Genomic DNA, 26831 nt, shown 5'->3' with positions numbered 1-26831 from the left:
TATCCTAAAACGATACTCCTTTACTTAAACGCTGAAAATGACAATAGAGTATACAGCGAACTGATAATAAAACCAGATGATTATGACGATGGTGACAGCCCACGCGATCGGTGTTTGTGTCTTGCCTGCCCTCTGTGGGAAATGTTGGGGAAGGGAGGTGTGGGGGAGGTAAAGAATGGTGACGAGAGGTGTAGAGAGGTGTGTAGAAGTGTGAGTGGAGAGGTGTGGATGAATGTGGGGGATAGGAAAGAGGTGAAGAGGGAACGGGAGTGAGGGGAAGTGTAGAAAGTCGTGGAAAGGTGTAAAGAGAGGTGGAGAAGTTTGGAGAGGTGTGGGGAGGTGCGGAGAAGTGTGAGAAGTATGGAAATGTGAGGTAGGGAGGGAAGATAGGAGTGGAGGGTGTAGGGAGAGAGAGAGAGAGTGAGAGAGAGAGTGTAGGGTGATGAGGTAAGAAGGTGATATGTGAGTAGTGGTGTGAGGTAGTAAGCATTTGAGACGATAAGAGTGGGCTAGTGAGGGGAATGTGGGGTGGCTGGGGATGTGTAAGGTAACTGGGCAAGTGTGGGGTGGTGTGGAAGTGCAAGGTGGTGGGGAAGTGTGGGGTGGTGAGGGAGTGTGAGGTGGTGGGAGAGTGTGGGATGGTGGGAGAGCGTGGGGTGGTGGGGGAGTGTGGGGTGGTGAGGAAGTGTGGGGTGGTGAAGTGTGGGGCAGTTGTAGGAGTGTGGGGTGGTGGGAAAGGGTGGGACGGTGGGAAAGGGTAGGGTGGTGGGAGTGTGTGGGATGGTAGGGGAGTGTGGGTAGGTGGGAATGCGTGGGGAGGTGGGGGACTGTGGGGTGGTGGGAGTGTGGAGTGATGGGGGAAAGTGGAGTGGTGGGGGAGTGTGGGGTGGTGGGGGAATCTTGGGTGGTAGGAGTGTGTGGGGTGGTGAGGGAGTGTGGAGTGGTGGGGGAGTGTGGGGTGGTGGGGGAGGGTGGGGTGGTGGGGGAGTGTGGAGTAACGAAGATATGTTGGGTGGTGAAGAAGTGTGGTGTGGTGAGAGCTGTGGAATTATGAGGTGGTGAGAAATGATGGTGTTGGGAGTAGAGGATTGTGGAGAAGTGAGATAAACTGGAAGTGTGGGTATGTGAAGTGCGAAATAATCTGTAAGTGTGAGGTTGTGGAGAAGTCTTGAGCCACAGTGAAGTGTGGGGTGACAAAGAAGTGTGTGTGAGGTGGTAAGGAAATGTGGGTTAGTAGTGTTACGTAATGGTGGGGAGATAAGTTGTGAGAAAGACGTGTGGTGATGATGGTGGGTGATTTTTGGGTTGTAAAGGAATGTGTGATGGTCAGGCACTGCAAGGGATAATGTGGGCAAGAGTGGGGTGATGGCCATGTGTAGGGTAATGTTTTGTGTTGCATCCATTTCACTGACTGGCTGGATGTTCTGTTATGTTGTTATTGGGTGTCATTTAGACTGACGGAACAAAGACATTTATAATTAAATGTCCCTTTGCCAAAACAAGCTTCATTAACACGTTTCAAAGTCACAAAGAATTTTAGGAATGCTGGTGTCTGTTTCTAAAATCTTTTAGCTTCTGCCATGTGGTGTTGCACTTTTTTTCTCTTGCTAACTCCACACGGTTTCATTCAGCAAAATGCGAATTTTTAAACTGGGGAGGGGGATAAATCTAACCTTCATTTACCACTTCACAAGATTTTTCGCCAATGCTGACTAAAATTGTCTGGAGGATACAAGAATAAACTGATGTCATTACACTGAAGGGTTTAATATCACGAATAACACATGCGCCATACATAAAAAGATTGTCAGTAAATTATATCATGGTCGTGCTTGAGGCAAAGTATACACAATTAGATGCACTGCACTGGTTGTCCACGAGCCTGTCTGACCTTGAACTTTTACCTTAAAGACCCTTAAGTAAGTGGAAAGCTTGTGGCAGTAAAACCCATGGAAAGGTTGTTATTTGAAGTGCCCAGAAGCACCCTAGTCTGTAATAGCAGCAAAATGATGTGTGGGAGGGGCTTTTCTCACTTGGGTGCAACGCCTTGGCTCAAATAACAACCCACTCCAGTTTATTATCGACTTAAATATGGAGGTACTGAAGAAGGATGTCTTCCTGTGGTGGCGCTAATACAAGGAGGCGGATTCGCTGACCAGTTCTACAAAGGTCCCTGTCCTACGAAAAGAGGATTGTGGACTCAGGGGAAACTGTAACTTCAGCCTACTGTCAACCGGGTTCACGTTCAGATGACCCTGAGGGCACAACAACAATAATATTAATGTATATGATACATAACACTACCAAAGCAGTGCATTCCTCGAGATCCCGCAGTCCTCCCATGCACCTACACATCTCTCTCTCTCTCTCTCTAAAACACACACACACAATTTTCCAATGACACCACTGTGTCATCATTTAACTAGAAGTCTCCACAATAAAATCATACATATAACATTGTGAATAACTAAGTTCATCTCATGGAAACTACATTCTAACCAAGCAACAAACAAGGCGTCTCTCTCTCTCTCTCTCTCTCTCTCTCTCTCTCTCTCTCTCTCTCTCTCTCTCTCTCTCAGGCTAGACCCCAGAGCAAAACAGGGTGAGGTACACAGGTTTTTCGTGGGGCCAGTTAGCAGAGGCTGAAAATTAAGAAAAATTGGGCAATCTGTGTAAATTGCTCTGTTTTTGTCCTAAGCTTATTTTTTTGTTAAGGACCTTCTTGTTGTTGCTTTAGCTTGGTTTTTCACATCAATATAGCTTGAGGTAAATGCTCTCTCTCCCTCTGTCTCTGTCTCTGTCTCTGTCTCTGTCTGTCTGTCTGTCTGTCTGTCTGTCTGTCTGTCTGTCTCTCTCTCTCTCTCTCTCTCTCTCTCTCTCTCTCTCACACACACACACACACACACACACACACACACACACACACACATACACACACACAATCACTCCATAAACAGTCACCAACCACCACCCCCCAGACACACACGACACCCCCTCACCATACACACAATCCCATCCTACTTCAACTTACAGCCTCGCCCTCCTACGCCACCCATACACAACCCCACCCCACCCCAGGCACAGGACACATGACTCCACCTCGACATACAACGCCGCCCACATCCCTCACACATATCCCCACAGCACCTCAGACACAGGACACATGCTCACTTCTCCCACATATATCCACCCTCCCACACAATCACATTCTGGTGTACTCTTAAGCCTGGTGGTGACCTGGTTAATATTCATCATCATTACCTCCTGATTCATTCATGTGGTCAGTCACAATTTCTGTCTAGCCTACCATCTACACCAGTGATCATCCTCTCTCTCTCTTCTCTCTCTCTCTCTCTCTCTCTCTCTCTCTCTCTCTCTCTCTCTCTCTCTCTACCATGAAGAGTCTTGCATTTTCCTCAGAATGCTTCCGTAACTTCTGAGTGCTCTGATGATTTAACACACAGACGGGGGCGAAAATATATCGATAACCTTCCCTGTTCTAGCAATGAAAGATAACATACAGCCACGGTCCAAGGAAATAATAACACGGGCCACGATTCATCAACGTACATATTTACCTCGGTATTCACGTTGGCTGAATGTGTTATATGGTGCATTATGGTAACGTTGATAAGTATGGCCCACCACCTTTACCAACCCTTAAGGCTGTAAGAACACTGATTATTCTGATTCCTGGGGAGAAACGTTTGTTAGGATCGTGTGTCCTGAGCAACCGTATGTATGAATGACCTATTGAAGTAATACAGGGTCATCCATATGTAACACTTCTCCGGGTAATTTCTCGTGTGTTGCGGAGACGGCTCAGATTTATCAATGTATGTTGTCCATCATTTTTTCACCTACTACTACTGCCTCACCCAAGCCTGCACCAGCAGACTGGGCCTTCCCCGCAACAAATAAGATACCGCCAAGTGAGTTTCTAGTGTAGCGGTATTCTGTGTCTGAATCGACTAGGGTACTTCTGCCAATCATACAAGACTTCATTAAATCGCCTGAGGAAATGTCTTGCGAAACTGGAATGCGATTAGCCGTCTGCCCCTGTCAGATAAGGGTAATGTGAGCCAACCTCCCAACATGGGTAAACACTGTCACACAGCCTCTTTATTACACCTTATCACACTGACAATCACACGGCATAAAACTAAACAGAGGTGACCCTTTCATTCAGATAACGTACTTATCCTACCTTCTGACGAATCTGTTTCTTATGGGGACATCTTAGAATGAGGAGGTTATTCATTGCTAAGTCCAATCCATCTACAAAAGAGAAAAAAAACTATATTGTGCAAAACATCGTCTGGAGATTTCAGGTAGCCCCTCTAGTTCAGGAAAAGTATATACCACAGTCAAAAATAAAAATTGGCTGGAGACAGCAAGAATAAAATAAAGTTTAACCCCTTGGACAGATGGAATGCAGTTGTCTCCTCTCGCCAGGAAAAAAAAAAAAAAAAAAAAGTTCAAGTATCAGGTATTTCATATTACGTATTACTTGCGGTCCCCGTCAAGCAGTTTTCATGTATATAATTGTGTATGTCTTGTTTTATGCTGTTCATGCTACCTCAAAACGATTTCATTCAGTTTGGGAAAGTCTCCTTGTTAAAAGCTGCATCCAACCCCAATCCAAAAATATCTCAATAATGTGAATAAAATCGCGAGGAGACAGCCACAGTTCAGTAAACAGGATATGACAGCTCCATTATCAGGGTCAGATGTGGCACTCGCTTATCACTGTATCGTTATCTGAGAGGGTAAGCCGCCTTATTGATAACACCTATCAGCACTTTAGTCAGCCGATACCGTGAGAGGATATTATCTGACACATTTTTGCGCCCACACCGGCTACATTCTTGAGGCGGCCGATAACGTAACAGTTTCATCTACGAGTAACATGACACGCTTTTACGCCCACGTCGGCTACCGTTTATGCTTAATTACTCTGTTTGCCTCCTAAACTTATCCTTGCACAACAAAGGTCAAAAGCTGTGTCAACGGATATAGAGTCGGGGTTAACAGTTACGTTAGACTAAAATAAAGTTGGAGAAAAAATTAGTTACCACAGTCAGTGGTAATGGCCGTTAGTGGCTTCTGTGGTCATTAGAGTCAGTGGTAATGGCGGTACCTGGCTTCTGTAGTCACTAGAGTTAGTGGTAATGGCGGTATCTGGCTTCTGTAGTCACTAGAGTTAATGGTAATGGCGGTACCTGGCTTCTGCCTTCACTAGAGTCAGTGGTAATGGCGGTACCTGGCTTCTGCCTTCACTAGAGTCAGTGGTAATGGCGGTACCTGGCTTCTGTCTTCACTAGAGTCAGTGGTAATGACGGTACCTGGGTTCTGGCTTCACTAGAGTCAGTGGTAATGGCGGTACCTGGCTTCTGTAGTCACTAGAGTCAGTGGTAATGGCGGTACCTGGCTTCTGTCTTCACTAGAGTCAGTGGTAATGGCGGTACCTGGCTTCTGTCTTCACTAGAGTCAGTGGTAATGGCGGTACCTGGCTTCTGCCTTCACTAGAGTCAGTGGTAATGGCGGTACCTGGCTTCTGTCTTCACTAGAGTCAGTGGTAATGGCGGTACCTGGCTTCTGTAGTCACTAGTCAGTGGTAATGGAGGTACCTGGCTTCTGTAGTCACTAGAGTCAGTGGTAATGGCGGTACCTGGCCTCTGTTATCACTACAAACAGTGGTAATGGCGGTACCTGGCTCCTGTAGTCACTAGAGTCAGTGGTAATGGCGGTACCTGGCTTCTGTCTTCGCTAGAGTCAGTGGTAATGGCGGTATCTGGCCTCTGTTATCACTACAAACAGTGGTAATGGCGGTTCCTGGCTTCTATCGTCAACAGAAACAGTGGTAATGGCTGTACGTACCCTAGCTTCTATCATCACAGACTCTGTGACAACTCTCCACTCTGATTCCTCCACTAGAGGCTCTCAGACAACTTTTGACCTCTACTGTACTATTGCGTACAGAAATCTTGATCAACTTTTTGGCAGAATAATTATGAAACTTTTACACAGAATTCTGAGAAGTTTGTTGGGTCTAATCATCGCAATACTGGATTTCAAAAAACACTGTTCACTGCCTCCTTACCTATCGTACGGATGTGGATCGATCTTCGTGTCCGCAATAATACATTCTTAGACCAATGAGTCAGGTGATGTCATTTGCTGGTTTATTCTCGCTACCTCCAGACGATTTCAGATTTGACTTGCAAAGACCTCTTGTTCCGAATTACTTAATGAAGGTAGCAGCTATCCTCTCCAGTTCCAAAGTCCCAAAAACTGAAAACAAAATCTGTAGGTATCAATTATAAGTAAATAAATAAATAGATAAATAATTGTGGTACACACAACCTTCCTTTTTAAGTTCCCTAATATCATTTCAAAATAATATCTATAGTCTCAGAGAACCTACTGCTTAGCTTTTTTCCTTAATTGGGTATATATTAGTTTAAGGATATCTACACGTGCTGATATATATATATTTTTTTCATCTAACACTTTACGAGAGGGAGAGGATGAGTGGATCAGGTGTTTGCTGTGAGGCAAGTGTGTGAAAAGTATTTAGCGAAAAGCAAGGATGTGTTTTGGGCATTCATGGACTTAGAGAAAGCGTATGATAGAACTGATAGGGAGGCTTTGTGGACTGTTTTAAGATTGTAGGGACTTGATGGTAGGTTACTAAAAGGGGTGAAGAATTTTTGTGTAAATAGTAGAGCGTGTGTAAGAGTGGGAAATGCTGTGAGTAATTGGTTTCCCGTGAGAGTGGGGCTGCGACAGGGATGTGTGATGTCGCCTTGGTTGTTTAATATTTACATGGATGGTGTTGTAAGGGAGGTGAATGCAAGAGTTTTAGGTGGAGATCTGAGTCTGGTGAATGTTGATGGTGGAGAGTGGAATCTGATGCAGCTGCTTATTGCAGATGATACTGCACTGGTGGCTGATTCAAAGGAGAGATTGAGACAGTTGGTAGAGGAGTTTGGACGAGTGTGTGAAAGGAGGAAATTGAAAGTACGAGTAAATGAGAATAAGAGTAAAATGAAGTGTACGAGGTTGGTAGATGGTAGGGGGATGAATATAGTTCTGAATGGTGAGTTGCTTGAGGAGGTAGAGTGTTTTAAATATTTAGGGTCACATGTTGCTGTGGATGGAAGAATAGATGCAGAAGTGAAGTTTAGAATGAATGAAGTAGGAAAGGTCCTGGGAGGCATGAAAAAGGTGATTAGATGTCATTCGCTTAGAATGGATGTAAAGAGAAGGCTGTATGAGGGTGTTGTGGTACCGACTGCGTTATATGGGACTGAATCATGGAATATGGGTGTAGCAGAGAGGAAAAGTTTGAATGTAATGGAGATGAGGTGTCTGAGGAGTATGTGTGGAGTGACGCGTATGGATCGAGTGTGAAATGATGAAGTGCGAAGGAGAACTGGAGTTGTTCGGGAGATGGCTGATAGAGTTGAGCAGAGGATGTTGCGATGATTTGGGCATATGAAGAGAATGGATAATGAGTGATTGGTGAAAAAGATAACTAGATCTCATGTGAGAGGTGTAAGGCTGAGAGGGAGACCACGAATCGGATGGATGGACAGTGTGAAGAGAGCGCTGGACGTGAGAGGGATGTCTGTTGAGCAAGGAAGAGTGGCTGTGCGCGACAGAAGTAAATGGAGAGAAATTATGAATGAATAAATGATGACGCAGCCCTGAGGGGGTATGCTCCCGCATTTGGTCTGCTCAGGTAGTCAGGTCAGGTGCGGGTAAGGGGATGGGTCTATTATGATGTGTCAGGGGTAAACCAGCTCTGCTGTCAGGCCCTGCTGCGGATGTCACTGATTGCATTGCGCAGTTGACCCTTGTGCGGTGTGGTGCGATGAGGATCTGTCCGTTCTCCCCTTTGGGGCTAAGATGCGAATGAATGTGTTTGAATGGATGAGTAAGTGGAGAGTGTGTCGTCCTGTCTCGGCTACCTCCCTTTCCTTGGGGGAAGCAGCCTAGGTAAATAGACAGATAGATCTAACACTGTCAATCACTAAATCTTAAGGCATTGGGCTTACGTGCGAGAATGCACCACTCAACTGCCACGGTATTATACTCAGTGACTAACTATAAAAATCTTAAAAATTTTAAGATTTGAATAGTCTCCTAATGACAAAGAGACACTAATGGGAGGGATGTGTATGGCAGGCCTAAAGTTGGGACATTTTGCCACTTCATTACCATGACGTTATTATACAATGTTCTTACAACTGCCAGACGATTTTATTAATTTTACATGAGACGTGAGGTTGTAAAAAGACTACAAACTCCACAAACTCCTCTGCGTCAAAAGGTCACCATTTAGTTGAATGATATCGTCTGGTTGAAGAGAAAGAGAGAGAGAGAGAGAGAGAGAGAGAATAAAGATATGTTATTGTGTCCAGACTGTCAGTGCTTTGGCTGAATCATCTGCCACCTATGGAGGCTGATCGGCGAACATGAGCCAGCAGTCCAGGAGAATGTATGGACAAATGAATGAATAAATATTGTATGTATGGGCAAATGACTCAATAACAGGTAAATAATGAGCGTGAGCGTACGAGCCCAGCATTTCGATGGATCAGTGAATGGCAGTACAAATATATATATATATATATATATATATATATATATATATATATATATATATATATATATATATATATATATATTTATATATATATATAATGAAGATCAGGACAAAGGCCAACTATGCTAAACATATATATTAAAAATGAAATAAAAGAAGTAGGAGTTAACCTGTTAAAAGTTGTTACTGCGTGAATAGTTGGGTAGCGCTAGTCGAGTTATTGAGACTGGGTCGCATTCTATGAATCAGGATGGATTCGGCAGTGATGAGGTCAGAGTAAGACTGACATGAAGTTAGTATCCGAAAATCTGCAGAAGAGAAAGGGTGATCAGAAAGGTGAGAGTGCTCTCTGATAGAAGAATAAGAGGGTTTAGAGAGGAACCTTCCAGTCCTAGTGGATTTACCTTGGTGCTCAAGTATTCGGTGGAGCAGCCAACGAGAGGTCGACCCCACGTATCTAGCAGGACAGCTAGAACATGAAAATAAATAAACCACATTGGACCGGAGGTTAGTATGAAGACAAGATGAATGCTTAAGAAAGCTACCTATAGTACTGTTGTTTGTTAAGATTATCTTAAAATTAATTTGTGGATAACAATCACGGAGAAGTTTGTTTAGTGTTTTCCTAATTTCGTAACTTAATGAACCTAGGTATGGGATCTTGATATACAAACACTCCTTATCTACAGTGTGAACAGACCTGATTGAGGAGAACTTTGAATTTAAAAACCTGCTTAATAGTTTCTCGAAAACACTGATGGGGTACTTATTATTGGCAAAATAGGTTCTTAAGAAACAAATTTCGGAGTGGAAAGTAAGCCAAGAGGAGCAACAATTGTACGCTCTGTTGAACAACGTTGTAATACTGTTGATCTTAAAACCGTACGGGATGTAACTGAGGAAGTTTGTGCCTAGGCCAGTGAAAGTAGGTTTCCGGTAAACACTCGTGGATAAATGAGAGGGGTGATTGTTAACTAGAATGTCCAGGAACGGAAGGCGTTTATCTTTTTCAGCTTCATGAGTGAATTTTATGTTAGTATGTTGGGAGTTTATATAATCCTTAAACTTATGAATATCAGCACGGTTGTTAAATATAACGAAAGTATCGTCCATGTATCTTCGGTAAAAGATGGGTTTAAAATCAATGGGACAATTATTAAGCCAAGTTTGTTCATGGTGGCAAAGAAAAGCATTTGCATATGAAGGACCCAGTGGTGACCCCATCGCCACTCCATGTTTTTGAGTGAAAAGTTTTCCATTAAATGTAAACCGGGATTGGTGGGTTGCTATCTCCAACATGTTGTAAAATGATTTTCTGTCCAAGCCAACTGAAGTAAGAGTAGAAATACTGGTGTTATCTGTGATGAGCCGAGTGGTTTCATGCAAGGGAACATTCGTGAAAAGGGATTCTACATCAAAGCTAGCCAGGGTGACAGGGTGATCAAATCTCGGAGAAGTGACTTCCTTGACAAACTCTGCAGAATTTTGAACCGTATATTTATTTGTACATAAGGAACTGATCAGGGGAACCAAAAATTTTGCTGTGTTATAACTGAAGGTACCAATAGATGAAATGATGGGTCTTAAAGGCGTGTTAGGTTTATGAACTTTGGGGAGACCATAGAGATAACCAGGAACTGAGCCAGAAGCATACAGACTATTAGTCGTACTATCACCTACTTTATCTTTAATACTTCGCAGTAATCTATTTAGTTTGTCTTCATGTTTTAGGATGGCAGATGGAATATCAGAACTGATGACCTTAAATTTAGAGGTGTCACTAAGAATATGATTAAGCTTTAGTACATAATCATCCTTGTTCATGATAACTACGCCCTTTCCTTTGTCAGGACGAGTAATAATTATGCCGTCATAATTTTTGAGAGATTTCAAAATCTTACGATATCCATAGTTCTCTTTTTGTTCTTTGAGATGTGCAGAGTGCTGTCTAAAAGAATTTTTAGCTAAAGCAGATACATTATGCCACACGTAAGTCCAGTCTTGTTTGTAAAGGTTGCATTTCTTTAAAACTGAACATAATCTCTCAAAAGGTAAAAAGAACTTAACATAGTTTAAACGAACAGGAGGGAGAGCAAAATCCAAGCCTAACGACAAAACATCCTTCTCTTCCTTAGTCAAAGACCTTGAAGAGAGGTTAAAAATGACTTTATCTATATCAACTGAACTATTGATGTCAATTCCTAACCCCCTAAGCTTACGTGAATGTGTAGCTACAATCTTATTGATATTTTTCTTCACAAAACATTCAATGATTACAATGAGACATTTGAAATCAAAATATGAAACAAGGTTTTTTAGCTTATATTTCAATGCATCAATTTCTCTATTAAGTTTAAGCAGTTTGTTCTTCTGTTTCCTTATTTCAACATCCAAAAGGTGAAAGAGCCAAGATCTATATGTTGATGTGGCATAAAACCTTGAAACATGTAATTTAAATCTAATGAAATTAGGCACTTGGCCATAATCCCTACATGTCCTTAAAAAAATGAGGTCCCTTTCCACCTTCTTGACCTTGAATGCTGTCTTCTCAGTGCTCCTATAGCATCGCAGTGTGGGTTGGCCATATCTTGTTAATAAAATATCCGCAATAGATCTTCCTCTTGGGAACCTTAGTCTTGTCAGGAAAAGTAGAATCAACGTTGTGATGTACAGCATCTTCATTTTTTGCAAGGATTAAACATGGTACTATTATGCTTTACCCCATTTATTCTCTCTCTCTCTCTCTCTCTCTCTCTCTCTCTCTCTCTCTCTCTCTCTCTCTCTCTCTCTCTATATATATATATATATATATATATATATATATATATATATATATAAACAGGGAGAATAAACCGAAATATACCTGGACTCAGAAAGTGTAAAATCTCTCTAATACGGAGGGAAGATTGTATATAACGCTCCTCTTTCGATCCGCCAGTCATTCTTTTGTGTGGTGTGGTAACGGTTCAGCCAGTGTTACCAATGTGTGCCCTTCATCACTTATCCACAACCTTCTCCCACTGCCAAACACATTCCCACTCCAGGAGACTGAGCCTTCCACAATACATAAAATACCATCAGACGATTTCTAGTGGAGGGCTAATTATGGATCACCCTATATTATGTTCGATGTCACCCAATATCCAGGAGAGAAAAGGAAACACGAAGATACTTGAGCCCATATCTTCCTTCTCCCTCTCCCTCTCCCCCATCCATATCTCTCTCTACAATTCTCCTCCTCCCTAACCCATTCAATATTTCCATATCTTTCCTCCATCGACGTGTTCATTCCTCTACTCTTTCAATCCCTTTCACCTTTCCTATCCTTTTTTCCCTTTCTCTCCTCCACCAAAAACTCTCTCCATCATTTTCTTCACTCGCTCATCCTCTATCCATGTTCACCACAATCCTTCCCTTCTCTCTCTCTCTCTCTCTCTCTCTCTCTCTCTCTCTCTCTCTCTCTTACCTATTACCCTCGCCCCTACGCCTAGCTCTCATCACCGCACTAATCAAGGTAAACACAAACGGTACAGGTGCTGAGATCCCTGACCCAACCCCATAACTGTTTCCCTAGGGTCGCAGCCTAATAGATGAAGCAACTTAGGCTATATTCTAAATGACTATGGAGCTTACGTAACACCTTATCTTCTGCGATTTATTTTGCACATTACACCTCAGAACCTCTTTATATTATTTATGCAAATGTGTGTTAAAACAATATAAGCATTTCAGAAGAGAATACTTAGGTAAAATAAACGGCTAAGGAAGAGGTGCTACGAAGCCTCCTATGCAGCTTAGAATACGACTCAAACGTTTCACAATGATGATATCTTAGTAAGTTTTTGGATCTCTATACGATTTTATTAAACCCTTATGAATACGGCTTATAAAGTCGTCAGTCCCTTGCTACGACTAGTGTGCCCTCACCTAATACACAATTGTCTGGAAGTAGTAAGAACTTTATTTGGCGCAAATCACTGCACAGAGGCATAATTAAAACGCGGTCATGGTACGGAAGAGTTAAAATCTAAAAATAGGGTGAAAACTGTTACTGTTAAAAATTTCTACAGCTATACCCTCTGCGACTTACAATAGAGTCTAGCACGGAAATTAAAATGCCATGAAATATATAAAAGTACATTAGCAGTCATCTGCAATAGTTTCATTTATTATCACTGCAATATGTGTAACGAAAAAGCTAATAATTTCTTCGACTTACACGTGAGTATGACACGGTAAATCTAACATCTAGCTATAGTGTAAAATTTGTGATTACGAACACGCCTTAAGTAACAGTATCAATGCATATTATATGCGAGTAAAAGTATCGCAAGGAAATAGAAATGGAAATATCTTGGCAAATTTTCTTTTGCATGTACCGTATCTGTACTAAACCCACGTATAATCCCCAGGATTATGTGAAATAATATTACATCATCTCTCTCCTAAAAATTACATTACATTTGTAACTACTTACATTAATCTTGTGTAACTATTTAACTGCAAACTGTGTGCTGGCAAGGATGGTGTATGAAAATGCTAAAACACTAAAATAGCTTAAATAAAATTAATCTGACTTTTATAATCTTCAGTATACAATTTTAATGAAGTACCGGTACAATACAAAAAAAATGACACTCTCTCATAATGACTTAAAAATTTATGCCTACAGACGTCTGTAGATTTTAGCTAAAAAGGCCACTACGACTCTTATACCGGGTATTATAGGGAAAATCTAATATCCTAAAGAAAATGGCTACTGGTATTAATCTCGTACACATCAATCATTCCTGGTTATTGATAAGGAAAAGAAAGAATTGTGACTGCATTACGAGCAACACATGATGGTGTTATCTATAATTCAAGTCAATGAAAACAAAGCCACACGACGCAGATGAAAGGAAAGACTGAATTATGGCACAAATATTGTACACAAAGAAGGGCATCCAAAGTGAGAGAATCATGTGGCGTTGGCGTGAATAAGTCTGACGTTTCGTGGAAAGGCAGGATTTCAGAGAGAGGGTCTCATGTCGCCGAAGACCCACTATAATCCCCTTCAGTACAATGGCGTCTTCTATATTAAACTGCTTCGGTCAGACGTTGCAACCTAGGGATGACACAACACTCGTTTTACTTTAACCTAACCCATATTTTCGCCCTTCTGTACCCCTTTGTATCTATTTCAAGTAGTTCTGTGGGAAAAGACGGTGCGCTGACTGTTCATCCTTTTCACAACACGTCTTCGTGACCAGGATCATATTTTAGATTTAATATGTATACAGTTCCAACTCATCAATCAGTCAATCAGAGAGAGAGAGAGAAAGAGAGAGAGAGACCTGGTTAGTGTCAAAAGAGTTCAGTATTTAAACGTATCCATTGGGCACTGGGCTCAAGTTAAAACTGAGGTTAAAAAGTATATACTACTGCTATTGAACAGGTTAGTGAATGCTATGGGACACCACTCCAGTTCCAGAAGTCTCTGCTAAACTGAATGAAGCTGTTTGAAAGCAGTGTGAACAACCAATAGAATACGTCGTTGTACTAAAAGAGGTAATGATAATAAAAATGCCAATTACTTAGGGGAAAAATACGGGAGAGAGAGAGAGAGAGAGAGAGAGAGAGAGAGAGAAGGGGGGGAGGGGGAGGGGTAAATATACAGAAATGGTACAGGCACAGACAAACTGAAATGAAATAGGGGAAAAATGAGAGGTGGAGACCGGAGAATATTTAACAAGAAAAACATATCGGTTGGTTAGACTGAGAAAGAGAATAAAGAAAATGAGGAATGAGACAAAGATCTAGGGTGGGGTTAGAAGAGAAAAAAAAAAAGTAGAAGAGGTGGAGAGAAAAAACTGAGGAGGAAGACTGAAGTTAAAACAGAGCAGGAAGGGTTGCGAGAAAGAGGAAGGAGGATGGGTAAGAGGGAGGACAAGGAAAATAAAGATTGGAGAGAGAGAGGAAGAGGAAGAGGAAAGGGATGGGGAGCCCGAACCGTGAAACAATGGGAGGGGAAAGGGGGCGATTATATATAAAGCTGATAATAGTTTGGGAGTGAAGGAGAAGGTAATAACAGAGGAGTGACGAAGGACGAGCGGGGAGAAGGGGAGGGAGGGGTGCCGAGGGGAGAAAGGGAAGAATGGAGGAAGGGAGAGAGAAGAGGGGAAAAGTGAGAATGAGAGAATTAAAAAGAAGGGCCAATAGGAGGGGAGGGGTTGGAAAGGAGAAGGGGTGGAAGATGAAATCGAAGGAAGTAAGAGAGAGTGTGTGTGTGTGTGTGTGTGTGTGTGTGTGTGTGTGTGTGTGTGTGTGAGAATGGTTTTAGAAGTGAGAAAACAGTAGGTGTTGAAATCAGTATTGTGTGAAAAAGGAAACCAGGGGAAATGGGCACGAGGAGAAAAGGGAGCAAAAAGACGTAGTGAGACATTTATTATTTTCTGCTATCATCATCATGATCATCATGATCATGATCATCATCATCATCTTATTATCATTATTATTATTATTATTTTTATTTTTATTAATATCATCATTATCATTATTATTAGCAGTACGATAAAATGAGGTCCATCGAGACTATAAACAGCCTGCACGAGTATTCCCTCTAAAGGATTCCAAATTGCCAAGATGCATACAGTGACTGGGTAATATCGCATTAGGAATCATGTATATACTGTATGTATCATTTCAAGTCATTTATCAAACCAGCATTATAAGTGGCTCAGGAGGTTTCGTTGCATCTTTTCCTTAGCGATTTACTTTGCATATGACACCTTACCATTCTCTTCGATCGTTATTACACAGTTTTTGATACTTCTGAGTATGCCACTCTAACATTTTATTGTGTGTTCCTCTAGCAACACATTTCGATGGTTAATATATATACTATTACACAGTATGCCAAAGATTATTAAAGAGTAATATAGTGCAAAAAATAAAGTGTTAGGGAACCTCTAGACCCCTCCAGTCTGGTGACGTGTTACTGATCTGTTCTTGCTGAACTCCAGATGAAATTACTGAACTCGGGGGAGAACACTTAGAGTGAAAAGCTAAATGAAGGTTGTATCTAACTTCTCCAGTTCAAAAACTCTCTCCAAAGCTGAATAAAATGTCTGGAGCTAAACAAAAAAAAAAATCGGGGAGAACTTTATCCTTACTTCCGGTCACGTTTAATTTACTTTTCTTGCTACGTCCCAGTTATTTGTTTAATTGGGACACATCTCTAGTAGTAACAGGATTAATTAATGATATATCTTACCTTTCCACTTTAAACGTACCTCTAAAACTGAATAAAACTGCCAGTTTGTGGAAATAAAAAAAAAAAAAAAAATAGTGCTCGGAATAAACGGATTAAGCCCAGTCAACCACTACCTGCCCGGCCACCCAACACTTCCCTCACACCCCACCACCACTCCTCACCCCATCACCCCACCCATCACGCCACAACACCACTCCTCACCTCCATCACCCCACCTCTCACCCCCCTCTCTCCACCCCCTCACCCTACTCCCGAAATAGACCGGCCAAGGGTAATTCCTATCCCCACTCGTAAACTGTTGTTGTCTGACTCATTAGACTTCCTACTTACTTAGCCTCACTCACATCTGGCCTGACTCTCTCGCACTTTTACTCACTGGTCTCGGTAGTACGATGTTATGCAATATATGGTACTTTTATTCTCATCATTGTTACCGTCAAATAAGTCATCATCACTATAAGCTTCATCCATATTCATTTTTGTCATTACTTTTTGCTCACTAGGTTGTAATATCACTATTAGATTTAGCAAAGCAGTCCTAAAGCATAAGCCATCGTCACCGTCATTGTCAACGTCATTGTTGTTACCTTCATGTCCACAGCCAGACTTTTCTATTTCCCTCTCTGCATACAGTACTCCTTTATCTCCTGTCTTCCAGTCTGCTCCTGTCTCTCCCCATTTACTCATAAATTGTTACCTATCTCTTTATCGTTTTTATCTCTGTTCCCCCCCCCTTTTGTATTCTTTCTTACACCTCCTTCCGCTCCACACAACAGCCAGACTAAGATATGTACATAAGGCAGATGAGAGAACTGCAATCATTGCAGTTATGACGATCGGAGTTGGTCAAAACAAAGACCTTCCAAATTAAGGATTTCTGGTGAACCATTGATATTACCTGGTAGTGTGGACGCAATGGAATATCGCGAAAAGCAGATTGTATTAAAAACTAATGCTTGCTCGCAAAAATCTGCTGCACTAATAAATAGCCTTTCTGTTACAAAATGTTTGCATACACCATTAACTGTTTCCACAACGTTACTGAGCCCACAATGACCAATTCTGACCAGAAAGTCGAAAAAAATGTTATTTGTATATTTTCACTTCGCAATTTCTGACAATTTCGCTCCGCACGTCACGCGCGATCGCCATTTTTTTTTTTTCTGACACTCCCTGACTTACCTGGACTTAGTGCAAAAAGAATTAGGTTGATATCTATTACCGCTCTAGTGAAAGAAACGAACAAACTCACAGACACAGACACACACGCATAGACAGCTTGATTTTATTATTTAAGATAATAAATAACTGCTGGAAAGATGGATAAATAGAGAGATGGATCAACATAGATGAACAGATTGGTTATCAGACAGATCGACAGACTGACAGATAAGTATACTGATAGACAAATAAATGAATAAACAGATAAACAGATGGATAAATATAATTATAAACAAATCAATATAGATATGCAGATAAGAACAGGCATGTAGATAATTAGACAGAAAGACAGTTAGATAGATAGATAGATAAATGTAGATAGATAGATAAAAAGATCGATAAACAAAATGAAAAATTAAATAAAAATTGATATTATATATACGATGAATATCAGGGGACAATAACTATGAGGAAGACAGTCAAGATCCATGAAAGAGTAATGAGATATACATGTTCAAGTGTGAAAACGAATATACCAGTTTGTAAAAGAGTTTTAAAATTAATGTGAATAAAAGAAGGAAAATCAACCTTGAAGAAGATAGAGACGTTCAACGAATAGGAAGAATGCTATAATGCTGAATGCAAAATACAGTCTCTGCGTTCAGTAACAAGTATATAAGTACTGGATTGATGCAGGATTTCTCAGGGCTTTGCTAAAGTGGAATGATACAGGACTTTATTAGGCTTCGCTAAAGTGAAGTGCCAAATGGAACGATGGCCAGAATGAAGCGCCTTGTGCGAAAATCTTGAAGGATCTAAAACAAAGCACCATAGGAGGATTCGCCAGAGTGTAGCAAATTGCGTTTGAAAATTCGTATGGTGTGATTGACTGACAAGGCCGTTCTTTGAGAAGTTTCCTGATCTATTTTGTAAACTACTGTGATCTGACTAACGCAAGTGGGGGCTCAGAAGACATTAAGCTTTTCATTACAACGACTTGTGTAGGTTTAATCTTGCCAACCTAAGACGGCTTTTTTCAGCTTCTGGAAGACAGTCATAGTAAAGGGGGTCAGTGAAGGCCATGTTTCACCTCCTCATTTCAGCAGGTTTATCCTAAGCCGGGTTAAACCGTCTGGTGGCGACAGGAATGAAATACAGATTACGGGACGGTAGCCGAAAGGTTTACTACTGAATGTCCAGGAAAGCCATCTATATAAAATTCTTGCTGCCCCTGACGTTTTCATGCACATTAGGGACACGTATCGGACTGGAGTTGGCAATAGCCTTTAACAACCTCCTCGGAGCTGGAGAGGGACGTCTTCATGTGGTGGCTCTGACATAACTGAACCGTTTTGCTATCCGGTTATACGAACGTTCCTTATTCCCCATTTCCCGAATAGAGGATGGTGAACAACTGCAGGAAGACAACTTCAGTCTGCAGTCCATCTGGTGCACATGAATATGAGCTTGACTTGCAACTACTACTCAAACCCCCTCACTACAAGACGTCTCCCGAAAGCTGAAAAAAGGTCTCGGGTCAGACTTTGTTGGTCTATCCTTGCAAGTTTAAACCAACAAAATACATTACCGGAATGTAAAAGTTAAGCATTTGTATCACAGTTTATCTTTTTCGTTCGCTGTGTCATTCTTATCAGGTAAACCACTCTTGTCACAGCTAAATGTGGGTAATTAAGGTGGTTATGATCCTGCCCTATCGTTATACATTAAATAGCAAAAAGAAAAAAAAATCATATGTGGTAGATTATTATACGAATGATTTGTAGTGTCCTATCAAATTTAACTACCAACTAGAATAAAATGATAAGCAACTTGTCTCATAAACAACTTCATGTATCCTCCTTCTAATGAATCTCTCTTATCTACGTAACGCGGCCTACCTACATTCTACCCATCTCCCTGCAAGTCACTCACAAAAACTCACTGCCATATCCATCAATCATCATCATCATAATCACCATCATCAAGGGGAGCTGGATCCCTGCACGGTATATGTTCTGTATTGTACTCTTACGACGGCCTCAGAGAAGCAATTGCTTACCAGTAGTCTACGGTTCAGGTCGGGATAACCCGCCACAACAACAAAAATATCACCACCATCACCTCCACAATCACATATATGAATAATAAGACATTACATCTTCATTCTAGTTCTCTCCGACAAGAAGAGTATGTTTTCACCCCCGTTTGTTTGTTTGTTTATCTATTAGCAGGATTACCCAAAAACTAAAAGAGAGATTTGGACCAAATTTGGTGGGTAGATAGCCCATGTCCCAGGGAACAATCTTTTAACTTTTGGAACTGATCCGGATCGTAACAGATTCTGGATCCGGAAAACAGTTTTTGCGAAACCCTAATAAATGATGAGAAAACATAACCCATTATGAAGAGTGGTCTGCATATTACGTTGCCCTTGTTGGAGAGATGTGCTCCACTGAGTGCCAATCTAGTATTATAGATGAGGTACTTTGGATATTAAAACGGAAAATCACAAAAGCGTGAAAAGTACGATTATTGTACCCAGAAAAGAAAAAGTTCTATAAAGAAATATAAAATTCTCCCTTCTGCAAGAATGAGGAATATACAAGATAATGATGGACGGAACGATTAGCACCCCGGTGATTAATCTGGGTAATGACTGACCGCCTAATGGTTGACTGGTGAAGGAAAACGGAGGGAGGGGGGGTCGATAGGAGGGAGGATAATAGAGACAGGGAAAGGGGTGTAGGAAGGGTGGCGGCTAGGTGGGTACAGGGCTAGGAAGGGAGTGAGAGCTAGGTAGGGCGAGGGCTAGGAAAGGAGGGGGGCTAGGTGGGGAGAGGGCTAGGAAAGAGGGGGTCTAGGTGGGGAGAGGGCTAGGTGGGGAGAGGGCGAGGAAAGGAGGAGGACAAGGTGGGGAGAGGGGGCTAGGAGGGTAAAAAGGGGAGCTAGGAAGGGAAAATGAGGGCTAGGAGGAGAAAAGGGGGGCTAGGAAAGGGGAGAATGCTGGGATGGGAGAGGTGAGCTTGGAAGGAAGGGAGAGGCTGGGAGAGAAGAAAAGGGCTAGGAAAGGAAAAGGGGCTGGAGAAAAGGAAAGGGCTTGGAGGAGAAAACGGGCTAAGAGAAGGGGAGAGGGAGCTAAGAAAGGAGAGGGGGCTAGAGGGGGAGAAGAGGGGAGCTAGGAGAGTGGGAGCTAGGAGGGGAGAAGAGGGGAGCTAGGAGAGGGGTAGCTAGGAGGGAGGGAGCTAGGAGAGTAGGGGCTAGATGGGGAGAAGAGGGGAGCTAGGAGAGAGCGGGATAGGAGGGGAGAAGAGGGGAGCTAGGAGAGAGGGGGATAGGAGGGGAGAAGGGGAAGCTAGGAAAGAGGGGGATAGGAGGGGAGAAGAGGGGAGCTTGGAGAGAAGGGGATAGGAGGGGAGAAGGGGGAAGCTAGGAAAGAGGGGGATAGGAGGGAAGAAGAGAGGAGCTAGGAAAGAGGGGGATAGGAGAGGAGCTAGAAAGGGAGAAGAGGGGACTGAGGCTAGGAAGGGGACTAAGATGAGAGAGGGGGCTAAAAGAGGAGGTTGAGAGGGATGAGGGCTAGGAGAGAAAGACTGGTGAGGACTATGAGAAGAGGGGGACTGGGAAGACAAAGGGGGCTATGAAGGACTCGAGGTTAGGAGGGGTTACTGGGCCAGGAGGGATCTAGGATGAGTAGGTCTAATTAAATTCCTGAACCCGGGTAGCGTCGTTTTTAGTTTCTTCTTTCTGCTTCCGGACAATTTTATCCATCTTACGCGAGGGTCCTCTTATAGTGAAGGGACTTAAAGGATGTATTTAACTTCTCCGGTTCGAAAAGTTCCTTCTAAGCTTGGCAAAACTGATTGAAAATAACAACAATACAACATAATAACAACAATACAACACAAAACACAGACTGAACAGACTAAACCTTTTGGCTGGTAAGTTTCAAGCAGCTGACCAAAATCGTATATCATAAGCTGGAATAAAATTCGAAGTGCTTTTTTTTTTTTTTTTTTTTTTTTTTTTTTAAATCTCCGGCAAAACGTTAATCGCGATATCCTAACATTTGTTTTGGGGGTGGTCTTAATTTCTAATTAATTAATTAAAGGTGGTTTTACGTCTGCCAAAATAAACTGCAAAAGCAGGTGTTTCGTTGCCAAACGGTTAATTACTGTTAAAAACTAGCGTGTGGGTTAGCATAGTGAAAATGGTGTGAGATCCTACAACTGTGAGTGTGAACTATAAAGAAAGAAAGGGAAAAAAATAATAAATAAAAAGCTAAACAGTAAGTGCATCTACAGATTTTTACAAGTTCTCTAAGAAAAGTCACAGACCGTAAAAAAAGGAGCATGCAATATTTCAAATATAACTCTAAACATGATATTGTAAAGACAAAGGAAATATGTATTATTCCTATCATGACAAAGTAAGACCGTAATTCATGTAGGCCTACTAATTCCCTGTACATGTTTTATTTTAACACAAATGATACCGTTCTTATACAGTACACTATCAACTAATTTATATTCTTCATTCATGCAAACAAACTTCCCACTGTCTTTAGCCAGAATGAAGCTAGCTTTCAAAAACTCTCATTAAATACTTGACTTTAGTAATGTTTTGAAATAATTTGGTTCTTCTTAAGCTTTATTCGTAGCAACTTGGACATATTTCTTATTTCCTTCAACCAAGAAGCATGTAAACGTGTCCAGTATTCTGAACTCTATATCCCACGACTATTTAAAAAAATCCTGTTTCTTGATTGATTTACTTATTAATTGCATCTTCCCCAAATTTTCGTATCTCAAAATCTATTATTATAGTAAAGTTGTTATCGTTTACCCAAAGAAAACAAAATTCTTACATCTCCCTGATGATTCCCTTTATAATATAGGTTTGCGTGGCAATGTATAGTAGATACAATATTTTAGACTGGTGTGCTGCACAGACTTATATAAATGACTCATCTTTACTATGTATCTAATGATTTGTGCGTGATGATATTATATGAAGAAATTCTTTTAAAAGTTTTACATTTAATTCGTATGGCTGTATCCTGGTTACGGGCAACACCCTGTTCATGTACACCCTCCCAAAAAAGTATCGGCACCTTTGGGTACGATTGTTGTGAAAATGAGCAACTCCCTCAGACACACATGAGTCTATGAATGTGGTGCCTCAAATATACACCACCCAGAAAGAGAATCCTTTTTGCAATTTTGAGTTCTACTAATTACCGAAGATAATATTTGCACTTAGAATTACAGGATGCCCACTATATCACAGTGCGTCATCCATGTTTCAGAATGATACGTGCTGTAAGAGTGCTGATACTTTTTTGGGAGGGTGTACATTTTAGATTAATAAATGACTCCTTCTGACTCATCCATATGCCCAACGAATTCAGTGTGGTAATAATTTAAGGCATGTACAACTATTCTTACAGCAATAATATTGTATTTTTATTTCCAGACCACGGGCTACACCCCCCTCATGTACGCGGCGAGGGAGAACAAGCCAGCATTCGTCGACCGTCTCATTGACCTCGGCTGCAACCCCAACGATAAGAACAAGGTCAGCCTAATGATCTTACCTCATGTATTACTTGAAAATGATCTTTAATGACCTGACCTCACCCAACTCACTCTAGCTTTGGATATCTACAGTATGCTGACCTAATCTGTCGCTGCTGACCTCACATGACTTCAGCTACGACGCCCAAACATAAAAATCTATGCTGACTAAAATTCACTCAACCAATACACCTTAGCAATGCAGCCCATGACCACACCTAATATTCCTTACACATTGCATACCTAGAATGACCTAATTACCAGGCACAATGAAACAATACCTGACTTGATTCGACTTAGTACATTTGGACCAATCATTGCTAACTTGAACAAACATAACTCACTGGCACTACTTAGGCCTACAACGTTAACCTAACCATCTACATGTAACACATTAGCTAACACAGATCTCACACAAACACCTTCTTTTAATACTCATCTAATGTGGCATCCCAATCTTGGCAAGTGACAGAATAATAAGAGAACTTTACGGAAGCAAGCAACCGAAAAGAGGAAATAAATGACTGGGCAGTGAAAAAATACCTCACATGTGATCCTGACCTTCGCAGAAATGAGCGTGAATGACGGGACATAACCAATGGAGGTGCAGTGAGCTTCCTATAGGCCTATGAAACCTCTAATGATTTAAACCAGACAACGTTAAAAAAAAATAATACCCATGCTTTTAAGGGCATCGAAGTCAACTCTGACCACTAGGATCATAAGTCAAATTTGCAATATGGCGTGATTTAACAAGGCAATCTCAAGTCTGTCTAAAATCTCATTACGACGACAGTAAATCTTGCCCTGTTATAATCTAGCCTAAACCTATTCATCGACAAACGTAACGAAATGAAAGAAATTCAAAATTCAATTTACATAAACTGTTCTTATATGGTATTATCCCCTCTTAGCTATTACCCCATCATTCCATCCCTTTCACTGAAATTACAGTTAATTTTAGCGAAATTTTAGCCCTTTTGCAGCTGATTTCCCGAAGCTCAATGGCAGAATTAGACAATATTAAGGCTCTACATCATTCCCAAGGCATTTCCTCCGGGCTAACAACATTCTAGTGTTAAACTCCTGTAATAACTCCGTATTCAGGGTGGTGAGATGTAATTCCAATGCTTAAAATGAGAAGAGTATGATTCCCAACGATGTCCAATATAATGCCAGCGCCTTTACTCATGTTTCCAAGAGTGTACATCCTTACCAGCACAGGTACCTTAAATTCTAGAAAAATAACCCTGTACATCCTAACTATATTCAGATGTAAAAACAAATCCTACGAGTCATATATCAACAATTTTTTAATGAAAGCGAGATACTTAACCGATAGGAAATGTTCTATTTCTTAACATGGAAATGAGAATGGGGCTGATAAAATAATAAAAAGTGTCAGTGACTATCATTAAATCATATCGTTAAGTGTGAGGAAAAAAATGGTGCACATAAAAAATTAATGTTCAATGTGCCTCTGACAGTGGTTCACCATTAACTATCTGCTTACAGAATAAAAGACGAAATTACCTTGCCAAGACACCATTAATCTAACACACACGCAAGGTAATGTAATTTATAGGTAGAGTCGTCCAACAACTCCCGCACTGTGAGAAACGTTAACTACAAGAATGTGTTAACCGACACTGGATGAGCAGTATACAGTACATTCTAAAATGAAAGTATAGACCGCTTACTATTAAGCTGATCTAACCAGTTAACAAGAGAAGAAGCTACGCCCCTTCCTGACTGGAATTAATACCTCTGAAAGTTGTAGGAGGTACCGGATGTATTATATGCGTCTGTTAATCACCAAGACATCATATCAAGCAGACTTAGCTGCCTTATTAGGTATTTCATGTGAAAATAAAAACTCTCTCAGCCCGACGACGTCTTCTTTATTTTGTTCGTGCAATCTCCAGACGATTTCAGTATGCTTAAATTTCACTCACTGATTCATCATTTAGGGTGATCGCCTGTGCTGCATGATTTGTCTGGTAGCAGCTAAAAAAAAAAAAAAAAGTGCTCGGGCTAAAGGGGTTAAATATACCAATCTTGGGTAGCATTTTTCATACGCATACAAAATCTAAGTTATATGCGTGAGAGGAAATTCTCAGTTTATAAGAGGGCGCATACAAACACTACTTCGTTTACATGCAAGGGGGGGAGGTATGCACTTTATGGAGAACCTTGTTTGATGCTGATAAGTATATTGGTCGTTCAAAAGTTATTATCAGGCGACATGAATACAAGATGCTTTATACATGTGTTCATCATCATCTCGTGTGAGGCAGCATCCACACGAAGTACTTGTTGGTGCAGGCGGGAGTTTTGAATCACTTACACCGGTACAAGTGACCCATTAAGAGCGGGCGGTGCGTGAAAGAACAATGGGTTATAGTGATGCAGTACTCTCGCCCATGCCATCATGCATTTGGTGCCAACCCCGCCTGAGACATATTGCCACCGACTTGTAACCTCGTGAAGCTTTGTTGCCTTTTACAGTATAATCGGGGACAAAAGTTCACGTGATGTTTCATCTCTTCCAATTCCCACATTCGACTACTGGATATAACATTCCTAAACAAGAGGAGGCTCAGTATATTTCTGTAACGATACCATTGATGCTTCTCTCTGGCGTGATGTGTCAGGGTGGACCGCGACGAACATGCCCTCAGTGTGAAGAGTAACAAGTGAACTTTTGCCTAAGTTGTACAGTTTCGGACAACCTACCTCGCACACTTCCAGTGATGTTACGTTGATCGTATTTAGCTGCCTTATACACTAAGATATGGGATTTACGAATGACCTCCACATATCACAGATGAAATGGTGTGCCTGATGAGTTAATATAAATTTGCCTGCGTTAATACTGAGAAAGTTTAGATAAAAAATGCCACCAACTTAAACGTTGAGCGTGGTAAGTAAATTCGATTAAACTATACTATCGAGAGCAGATGTCCTGTTACCTCTCCTGCTTCCCTCCCCAAGGACTTAAATATAAGTCTATTGAATCCACACCAGCAGATATAACTGTATTAGGCCTCATGTCGGCGTCAACAATGTCCTTTGAATCCACAACACTGATTTTCAAAGGACATTTAAAGACTGAAAGAGGAGCAACAGAGGCAATTGGGCATACGCTGCTGATAAAACTTGCGTGACTCGTGTATACCAGAAATACAGACCATCGCAACCGCCACATACACGGAATAACACATCCATCCCCTTCATCCGCCGTAATCTTAGATGTACGCAAATAATCCGGCAGTATTACTGGCATTTGGTTCCCTTGTGCTTCCACGAACAAACGTCCAGACTGGCACAGTTGGAGGTTTACAGTTCTCTTCACAAGTTTCTCTTTAGTTAACGCGAAAGGAAAAATAATGTAACTGGTACATTCGGCATCACATCTAATGTGTATGCTAAACCTCTGAACTCGGCATATGCAGAAGATCCCAATTTCTGTATTAAAACATTACCCAATACTGAAGCAATTATACAAAACAAGAATGTCAACCAGTTCTACGTGTCACAACCAAGATCTTTTATACAATATTACAAATATAACGAAATGATAATTCAAAAAGTATGTAGGCCTATCCATTCCAAGCACCTCGACAGTACGGCTTCTTGATTCCGGTTGCCTCTGTCATACGACTTTCATCGATTTTTTTTTTTTTTTTTTTTTTTTTTTTTTTTTTTTTTTTGGTGGAGAGACTTCGTCTTTGACTGCATCAGTTTTATATTAAAAAAGAAAAGCAAAAGATGAACCTTAGAGACCAAGCTGTCAGTTCTAAATCATCCAAGCAGCTAAATGAACGACTATCAAGCTAGTCAATAAAATGACTCATACCAAACAGCTAACCAATCTGGAAGTTTACAAACACTAATCATTTTATCAAGTAATCCAACCACCTGTACATTTAACCTTATCTACTCATATGCTAATGACTCCACTCATTCGCTTCTCGCAGCATGCATCTCAGCAGTTACTTCAGTAAACAAGGGATGAGGCTATGGTACACCCAATGTCTGACTTGGCTCACATATTTGATTGGGGTAATAGTAATCTTACTTATTTCAATGCATCAGAAACTCAGTTCTTACATGTTTCGACCCGCCAAAATCTTATGCAAGCGTATCCTCTAAAGTTTAACAATATCCAACTCAATCCAGCATATCTCTGAACATATCTGGGGTTTTATTCTTTCACGATTTGTCT

The 26831-nt window shown here is 41.2% G+C and overlaps 1 protein-coding gene across 1 annotated transcript in view; it reads left to right on the top strand.

The window, feature by feature from the left end:
- The window catches only part of nompC (no mechanoreceptor potential C), a 323022-nt gene that overhangs the window by 94297 nt on the left and 201894 nt on the right, over positions 1 to 26831 (top strand). The window contains exon 2 of the mRNA XM_080275921.1: positions 22503 to 22604. Coding sequence (XP_080132047.1) covers positions 22503 to 22604 — 102 coding nt within the window. The remainder of the gene's footprint in view (positions 1 to 22502; positions 22605 to 26831) is intronic.

Source organism: Coenobita brevimanus, chromosome 63 (assembly GCF_032717465.1).
Source record: "Coenobita brevimanus isolate Jiangsu-jjx chromosome 63, ASM3271746v2, whole genome shotgun sequence".
Taxonomy (NCBI): domain Eukaryota; kingdom Metazoa; phylum Arthropoda; class Malacostraca; order Decapoda; family Coenobitidae; genus Coenobita; species Coenobita brevimanus.
Note: the sequence above shows the minus strand (reverse complement) of the source record. Positions and strands in the feature narration are given on the sequence as shown.